Source organism: Colletes gigas, unplaced genomic scaffold (assembly GCF_013123115.1).
Source record: "Colletes gigas isolate AHSC1104 unplaced genomic scaffold, ASM1312311v1 Colletes_gigas_Sc00006, whole genome shotgun sequence".
Classification (NCBI taxonomy): domain Eukaryota; kingdom Metazoa; phylum Arthropoda; class Insecta; order Hymenoptera; family Colletidae; genus Colletes; species Colletes gigas.
The window spans coordinates 1477528-1487248 of NW_025106635.1; the positions used below are offsets into that span (position 1 = coordinate 1477528).

The following is a 9721-nucleotide window of genomic DNA, read 5'->3' on the forward strand; positions in this document are numbered from 1 at the left end:
GCGGGCTGCAGATTAGCGTGAGAAAAATGAAACTTTTTTTAACTGATAGTTGATTTTTACGAGACCCGTAACATCAAAACTTTTTATTTGTTAGATAATCGGTCCCCCAGTTACATTAACAGTCCGTCGACGAAGGCGGGTCAAACGTTTCACATTTCTCGAACGATGAAAAAGCTTTTTGAAAGTTTCTACATACGACAATTAAAAAACATTAATGTCAATGATGCCGCGAAGGGAGCGAAAGTAGTCCATGAATTGTACGTTTATCAGGAGAATGTGAATTCGTCGAGACTGAAAATCAAATTACATATTTGATATTTTAAGCGAACAGCGCGTTAAGTCTTGTGGTAGTAAATTGGGAAACGTTTCCATACTATGCCCATGCAAAAAGACTACTAAAAATTCGTTTATCAAACAGGGATATGTACATATACATACATACATACATACACGCACTCGTGCACGCACGCACACGCACACCATATATATATTTTTGCTTTTTCTTTTATTAAACACAGAATCACAGAGCAAACTGGACACGTTGGAGGGGCGGGAGGTGTTTACATAGTCTAGCTGATTTTTCTGGGACGACGCACCGGGCTCACTTCCACCTTTTACTTTAAATATCGTTATTATTTTACGGTCTCGTTGCTGTACAAAATATCTTACTGTTAAAAAATCAGCCGCAGCTTTAGTAAAAAACATACGAAATCGAGGGGAAAGAGGTGAGCCCGCTTGGGCTGAATGGCGGCCCGCTTGGTATCGGCAGAGAAGATGGTTTTTATTAGTGGAAGTAATTAAGTTTTATTTACAAATCAAGGCAATATCGTTAATTATGTTTTCTTTTTTTTTTTTTTCCCTTTTGTTTTTTACATGTATACTTCGCGCCTCTCTCGTTCTATTTATTTCTCGCTCTTTCGCTGTCCAACACGACACTTTGAGCCCTAATAATTCCTTTCCGTTTTCGTGACGAATTTTTTGTACAATGTATATATATATATATTATATATATATATATAATGATAATATAATAATTTAATCGCCCAGACCGCAACGGAGGCAACGACTGGCGGTTCGAGTTTCCTGTATATTCCCTTTTTATCCTTCTTATCAAACTGGTTACATATAAAAAGTCTCGATTTCGATTCATGCGACCGTCGCTCGGCGAACGGCTTTATGCCACGCTATTTTCTTACTCTCATTTTTTTCGTTTATTTTTTAAAAACACTACACACACGCATACCTGCATACCCACGCACGCGCACACGCAGACATTCTCTTCTCACGCTTCTTTTTCTTTTTTTTCTTTTTTATACAACGTGTGTTAAAATTGATGATCAAAATTTCGGGCGTGTACAGTGCTTGTCAAAATAATAAAAAATTTACCAATAATTTTTAGCTCATTTTAACGAGTACTATATACAGGGTGTCCAAGCCATCACTGGGAAAAATTTTACAAAATAAGACGAAAATCAAGAACACCAATTTGTCGATGTTGGTGATTCTCACTCAGAAAACTGTATGGCTGTCGATACGTCGCTAAGTAGAGTTTCCCGTGCCGAGTGAGAACCACTTAGCTCGCAGATTGCCGTTCTACACGCGGCACTTTAAACGTTAATAACTTTTCAACGAAGCCTCGATCAACAAATCGGTATTCTTGATTTTCGTCTTACTTTGGCCCCCAGAATCTCCCATTAAAATATTACCCAGGTTTGGTCGAACACCCTGCGTCTACCCAAAGTCTGTATTATCAAGTTTAGCCCATCGTATATATATATATATATATTCGCTCGTTATACAACAGGAAAGCTGTGTCCGAAATAACGATTCTGCGCCGAGAAAAATGTCAGCGGCCCCCGTTTATTGCCGTTGCAGCACGGTCGTTATTACCAAACCAGCTTCTGATTCGTACCGAATCCAGCCGATAACAATAATCATTTGAAATATCAATAATACGTGCAACAAAAGTAAACGGTTCTCTTTCGTATTGCTTCTTTTATAAAATACCCCTGTTCTCCTTTTCGTCTACTCCGGGCAAATCGTTTCGTGCTTGATATAAACTCACCCTCGATAAAACGGTAAAAAAAGCGACCTTGTTAAAATTATTAGCGTATAATTGCATAGAGAGAGAAAAGGAGAAAAAACATTCTACGTCAAACGATAACGTACAGCGAGTACGTTACAAATTACGTATCGACAATTGTACCGAAACGTATTTCGCTTGTATACGTCGTTCGCATATTCGTATGTATCGCCATACGAGTTACATTGCATGTACGCGCAATTACAGAGACACCGACGCATCCACCGTACGCATTAAAAATTCTTGGCCTACCTAACGATTCTTTTATACACACTTAATTTTACGTATCGCAATCGCTCCCGATCACACCACCTTCTCGCGCTAACAATTTTTCTCGACGCACAGTCACGGTAAATCTATAAACATATTGTACGGGACAGTGTTGTCCACCCGGAGTTCTGCCACGACGCGCGCTCACAATTCACGTTACAATTCCGTAATAATAATAATTAAAAATAAAAGAAAACAAAAAAACAAAATGCTTGGGAATATTGAAACACGACAAAAGAAACGCACTTATAAATATATATGTATATATTACGAATACCGTGGAACGTCTTTTGTCGAGCGTCCAACAAGATTGTATTCGATAAAAGCGATACACTGGATTGTTAATGTTAATTAATCACGGAGGCACGGCGTGACGGATGCCTAACGCTAGGGACGTGTTTAATGCGTGATACTGTACAATCAGACCTGAGTAAATTTCATTCGAAACAATAACAAAAAATAAATATATTCGGAATAATTACCGAAACATCGAATTATTCGAAATACAAACTTTTCTAATGATCTATACAATGATCGAATTATTTTAAAATTATTTTAAATACAAAATTACTATCTTCGGAGTTGTTTCATGAAATAAATTAATGTAATTGTATTTAAAATTGAAATAACGTTATTTAGAAAAAATGCCCAGGTCTGTGTATAATGTTGTATGCGTAACAAAATTACATAGGATGCAACAATTAACGTTGCGTTACACGTTTCCCTTGTTACAGATCTTCCTAACCGAAAAACAGGTATCAGCGATATTTTCCATATTCGAGTTGTTATCGTGCACACTATCAGCGATAAACGTTTCCGCGATAAAAAAATAATGCATAGAGAGAAAAAAAAAAAAAATGCTCTCAGGATTTCGCCACATGACTGTATACATATGTTGCATCATAATCGTTCGCGTGTTTTGTCTTAAATTTATGACTCTGCCGCTCCTGACGGCAGACGGAATTTTCTAAACGATATCGCGAATAGTAACCCGACGAGATTAATTATTAAATATAACATTTTTCTCTCGTATCATTATTACTGTACGTATTTCCGGAAAAGGTGCACCCAGCCTACGATAGAATTGTTTCGACGGTTATTACAATGAAAATTACTATACTTTTACAGGAGACGAGTATCGTGAACTTTGCGAGAGAAATTATTATAAATAAAAAATGTCGACAAAAATTAATAATTGTTCGATATAATGATGTAGAGTTATAACTATTGTTATTATATTGCCACAATTGAAACCGGTTAAATCAGATATATTCTATAGTAATAATAAACATTAATACGGGAAATGCAATTCTAAATTATAAATTGTTAAATTCTAGATATAAACTCGTCAACATTTATATACATTTTTACGATCGATTAGCGTCTCTTTTATTTTGTTAAATCGCGTACATTAAAACTATTTAAAATGTAAAAAAAAAAAAAAAAAAATTATCGCTAAAAGATTAATTCGACTATATTAATATAGTCGTTCTCAACTGTATTATCACGTGAAAGAGTTCAATTCGTATTTTCAATTCAATATATCACTGGCTGTGTCGGTTTTCCTAAACGTAGACGTCTCGATATTTACCCACTTAACAGACAAATATTACAGTCGTGTAATATCCAACGAAAAACTCTTGATGGAACATGAAGTTGGAAGCCATTTAATATTATGCAATATGCGTAAGACTTATTGTTATATAATCATCTTATCTCTTTATATTCTAGCCCTTCCTTTTCGTAAAATGAAAACTTATAACACACCTGCGAGACTATTTTTGTTCCATGAGAAATAGCAAAAATAACATAGATAAATAGCAGAATAAAGATCCGTACTCGATAATAATCTAAGATAAACAAACAAAATTACGTGTTATTGTTATAATTGTATAACGTTGAGGAGCCTTTGTTCAAGCGGTCGGTTAAATATTGTAACGTTAAATCTGTTACAATATTTGTGAATTATCATACGTGTCGCCTTTGCTTTAAATATAATATTATCAAACAAATTATAAAGTACTTGAAAATTGTTCTGTTCCCGCTAGTATACGTATATCTTATCAATTGTGTTTTTAATATTCGAGGATGAAAAGTGAATACTGAAATTTCGGTAGATACTATAATCTAATTTACTGATTTCGTCACATTATGTAAAAGACACTAAGAAAAGACGTTAATATTATAATTGAATATACGATAATAGGTGCAAGTGACTTACACGAACGGAGAAATCCTTTGTAGACATTATGAAACTTCGTCTGTTTAACTGTCCCATCTGTGCAACATTATACTTTTTTTTTTTTTTTGCAAATCGATTTGCGTTTATAATACTCATAAATCATACTATTTGAAACTAAAATGATAATAACAATCATGTAATTAAATTCGATTTACAATATTATAATTAATAATGACGACGATAACTATGTTAGCAACGGTAGTAATAAAATAAAAAGCGTGAATAATGACAGTTTGATTGAATATGGAAGTATAATGCAATCTGTACATTTGTTATGCAATAATTAAAAGTACAAAATTAATAATCATTCGTTAGTAAACGTTTGCGTATGCATAAAGATACATCCCCGCTTACTTAAGCTTGAAAGATTATATTTAAATAAGTCTACTTTGTTACTGATACGCTAATCATTACTGAATTAACATAATGCTTTATTATCCATACAATTGCCTGGAGGGAGAGAACGATATGCACCGACTGACTCAATATTTAAACACGTACAGTTTCGACTGTATTATCTTCTCCATCCTCTTCAGAATGTAGTTAAAATACCAATCATATTAGCATTATTCGTTCAAGCTATTCATTGGCATATAATTTTGATGTTATAAGATTTAATATTTCAAGTCTTAGTTACCGATAATATCATCCCAGTATAAAAAGAATAAAAAGACTTGGATAAAATAATATTATAATCTTGCTTGTATTTGCATTGCTACTTTTAGATTGTTAGATCTCGATATTTCTTGTTTGTTCGTAGGAAGAATGTCTGATTCACAAAAATCAAACATAGTTTTTTTTTTTGATAAATTCTAATAAATTATAATCGGTAAAAAGGTTTTCACAAATGTGCTAATTTCTGATACTATTTGGAATTATCAGCCTCATAAAATTTCTATAAAAATTAATTATGTTACTTGATATTTATAGCAATACTATAAGGATCCACAGAAATCGTATATACAGTGTCAGTAAACGCAACGCAAAATTCATAATAAATAATCGGAATATAAAAAGGGGGAAATAGAACAGTCCAACAAACGACTTAATAATTCAGTATTTCCTACTCTTTATATCGCTTAACGCTATACTCTGATTTTTCGTACGAAAAATTTTTTCTTTTATGCGATTAATTCTTAAGGTACTCTGTACGAATTAAGTCAAATAAGCATAAATTTATATATTTACCTAGTATAAAATGCACGTCACGTTTCGCGTTCACTGTTACCCTTGTCATCTGCTCTTTTCCTCGAGTACACCAAATACGGAAACACGCACATTAATTCATTATGTAACCAATAAATTATGTTCAGAGTCTATTCCACTTCGGTACAGTTGGAAGAGTTATTTGTTAATACCAATTGAGCTATTTGTAAATTTTTTCGAATACCTGTGTGTTAACGATTAGGTCAATATATTCGATACATTGCATCTGTCATACTATGAACAGCTTGCAGCACAGTATATTGTTGTTTATCGGGGGAAAAACTCAAGCCAACAACGAAGCAGCTGTGATTCATGTTGCATAAAAATAAACGGTACGCGGGAGGATTCAGGATTTTCATCTCCTTTTTTAGATGATCCTTTTTAACAGGTATGTTTATGTTCTACACTTGCATTCAGTGATCCATACCTGGTTGCCCACTGCCACATAACAATAAAGTAATGTGGAGTATTCCAGTCAAAATCCTCCTCAGAGTGCATTGAGCGATGACAATACTGGCTGTTTGGCCAGAATTTAGGTAGGGCTAGGAAGCACCAAGCGAACCTGAACCTGGGCTTGGACTATTCTGTACAATAGTCTGCACTTGATTATAAGGGTGATTGATATTGCACAAGACTGGATAAATATTTTCCACGTTACTGAGTTTTTCGAAAAATGGAATTAAGTCTAGTAGTTCTGAATCTGTCATATCGTCGAACCATGACGCCACTGGTACCTAGAAACAAAACTTACATTGAAATTTGCACATTTATTTTCATTCATCTTCTGTTCTATACAATTATTTTTATAGTAAAACTTACTGCATTATCTGGGTGGAAAAAGTAACTGACAGGGCTGTTATCAACAATAATAATTTGTTGTAAATCCCGTCCTAGTTTATTTAAATCTTTAACATAATTTCCTCTGTGAAAAACACAAGAATCTCTAAACAGTCTTGCTCTGAACACTCCCCATCTGTCAAGCAGATCTGCTACTGGATCAGCATACTGTAAGCATTAAAATTTCTGTATATTCAAATTTCTTTTGTATATATCTGTATTATTAACGACAGTAACTATCCGTAACACATACCTTAGCCAAACTTGCTGTGAACAATACGCACTCGTACAGTTCACCCATTCTCTGCAAGAATTCATCCACATAAGGCCTCTTTAAAACATACACCTGATGTACCGTCCCATCAATTTCTACAGGAACAACAAAATCGGCGTTGTTGATTGGTTTGAAAGAACTATGCACCAGCGTCTCGTCCAAATCAATCACCATGCACTTTTTGTGCATATCCTGATGTCTGACAGGCGGGAGAAGGAACCGAGGGGATCCAGTCCCTGGTGGCAGAGAACCGTTTTCATCCCATTGTACAGAATTTGTTTTTGAACTCTTCGAACTACTTCCACGTCCTCTACCGAGACAACAAAGTAGAGATCGCAGAAGTCCACGCCCTCTTGGCTTCTTGCCACTGGCTGGACCGTTGCTGGCCACTTCATTCTCTCGTGGTAACTGGGCTACAGAGGGCAAAACAAATGTCATTCCATAAATATACGTACATAGAAAATGCATTATATACATAAAAACGATTCAGATTATTAATGTTTATGCAAAAACATTTAGAAATTTTCTATAAATATATGCAAATGCTATTCACCTTGGTAAACTTAACATAAATAGTATAAATATTTGGTATAGTATTTTTTTAAAGGTATGAGGATCATTTTATTAAAACTTAGGCATGCAAATATTTGTTGACAGTGCTAAAAAATCAAAAGTAATCGTTTGTTTTTTTTCGTGTTGTTTGTAACGTATAGAAATATTAATCGTTGTTCAAACGACACGAAAGAGGTGAATTAAAACGGCGCTAAGGTATAGTACAATACGATGAAGTTACGCGAATCTTAGGTGAAAGAAAAGAGGGGAAAGGGGGTAGACACGATTTGACGAGGCGAGGCGAAACGAGGCGAAGCCAGGCCAGGCCAGGCAAAAACCAGGACGAGAGGAAAAGAGACGTCGGAAGCGAAGCTTGAGCGAACAACAGGAGGGAAGGGGGACAGGCGAGAGAGGTGAAGTTAGGTGAGGTAAGGTGAGGAGGAGTGCGGTGCAGTCCCGTAACAGGTGCAGATTCCATCCAGCATCTGGAAGAAAAACGTAAGAAAAAAATGTAAAGAAACGAGCCGTGTTCTCGAGGGGCGCCTACCTTTCTCATTATTAAACTGTCCTAGCTCGTCATCCCGCGACACTTGGGTGATAATGGACGATGCGTCCATTTAAACATTTGTTGAGTCCCTGCGTGTCTGATCGTGAATTCCGTTAATGCGCGCGCGCGAAAATACACATACCACACATCCACAAAACACGCGCGCACGTTCTTCAGAATGAGAGAGCGTATACGCGTGTCAGCACGCACACGCGCCAACTCCACTTCACTCACTCAGTCACGATGTACGAAATCTCTCCTTCCAAACGCCGTAGCGACCGCCGCCGCCGCCGCCACCACCACCACCTCCACCGTCTCCTCCGCCGTCGCCACCGCTGCTGGTACTATTGCTGCCGCCACCACCGCCTTCGCTGTCCCCTCCGCCGCCTCCACCACTGCGAAGATCACCACGGCTTGGCGAACGGAGACGCATAGGCGCAGGCACACGCACAGGCACCAGCACGCACACACGCGCCTATACGGTGTTCAAAACTCCACCGATATTTACTTCGCAAGTCTCTACGCGACAATTTATATATTTTGATTTTTAGAAAACGATTAACATCATTTACACTGTATTACGATTGATTTCGCACCGGTCGTTTTACACTTTACATCGCGTTAAGAATAATCCCGTTCGTTTTCTTTACGCTTGAACGTGATCGGGGAAAGTTAATCCAATTTTTTACTGCCTTCATTCCAAGGGAGCATTTCCCTGCCTGTGCATACTACGGTTACGTGCCGTGTACACTCTCTCGTTCACGTGCCACACCTATGTCGTTGCGCAGTACATCGCGATTCGACGTTTGTCGTACGCGTTTTCCTCTCCAAACATGTTCGTCGGGGTCGACGGCTATGTCCTTCGACGCGTTACGCGCATCAATCTTTCGGTAATGGATTCGATATTGTTGTTCGGGCAGGCCAATATGCGTATTCCGTTGCTCTTCAGCCAGTAACGGCACTAATTTTCGTACTGTTTCGTAACGATTCGAATATTATGCACAAGACACGCGCGAACGTCGAACGGTGTTGTACATTTACTACAGAACCGTCGTAGTTTGAATTTTTATCCGTTCAACGCAAACAACATCGCGGACCTGTGTTACACAGGTTTTTGATGTTACACAGTATGTCACTGGCTCTTGCACCCCGCGCGACACTCGCGTCTCCTTGCGGTCTTCCGTTAAACTGTGAATGCGACCGTTGCGCAGCGTTCGAACTCAAAAATTAAAGCCATAAAAGCAGAACGAGACGACGTGTGGCTTTCGCTCTATTCCTTTTGCGGTATGGATCGTGTTTACTCGTAGCATTGGTATTGAACAGATCGATCTTTACATTGAATTAACATTATATTATTACAATCACAACAACGAATGTTCCTTACCTATTAATAGTACTAAAATTTCACTTCTACGTTTTTGTTTTAAAAGAAGCCATACGTTGTAAAGCCTATAGACCCAATTATATGGATAGCTTCTCGACGCACGATACTCGATTATCACAATCGATCTGATTTTAATATCAAATCTGTTTTAATTTCGATGAATTCTTTTAAATCAAGTAATGTTTTGCAGTTTAAATAAGGGTAAAACAGAATGTAATTTTGTACGATTAAAAACAATATAACTACAGTTGAGTATTTTTATCTCCATATTTCACCAATAATATATTTTATTGTAACATAATATTTGGTCTTATACCTTAACTTAT

The 9721-nt window shown here is 36.8% G+C and overlaps 1 protein-coding gene across 2 annotated transcripts; it reads right to left on the reverse strand.

Annotated features, from left to right (window-relative positions):
• Positions 1-3005: 3005 nt before the first annotated feature.
• LOC122395805 (carboxy-terminal domain RNA polymerase II polypeptide A small phosphatase 1) lies at positions 3006-9396 on the reverse strand. 2 transcript variants are annotated; one of them, XR_006258995.1, is made up of 5 exons: positions 8012-9396; positions 6892-7325; positions 6621-6806; positions 4575-6535; positions 3006-4339 (listed from the first exon to the last, which is right to left on the reverse strand). XR_006258995.1 is itself a non-coding variant. In XM_043393674.1 (4 exons), exons 1-4 carry the CDS (start codon positions 8079-8081, stop codon positions 6344-6346), a joined length of 882 nt encoding a protein of 293 aa, XP_043249609.1. In that variant the 5' UTR covers positions 8082-9396; the 3' UTR covers positions 3006-6343. The 2 variants fall into 2 exon arrangements, 1 of the variants encoding a protein (XP_043249609.1); XM_043393674.1 differs by having other exon boundaries at positions 3006-6535.
• Between the last annotated feature and the right edge of the window lie 325 nt (positions 9397-9721).

Excerpts from the sequence above, each read along its gene's own strand:
- LOC122395805 (XM_043393674.1), bottom strand. The coding sequence starts at position 8,081 with ATGGACGCATCGTCCATTATCACCCAAGTGTCGCGGGATGACGAGCTA. Across the intron at positions 7,326-8,011 it reads ACAGTTTAATAATGAGAAAG|CCCAGTTACCACGAGAGAAT; the intron begins GTAGGCGCCCCT and ends TGCCCTCTGTAG. Across the intron at positions 6,807-6,891 it reads TCACAGCAAGTTTGGCTAAG|TATGCTGATCCAGTAGCAGA; the intron begins GTATGTGTTACG and ends TAATGCTTACAG.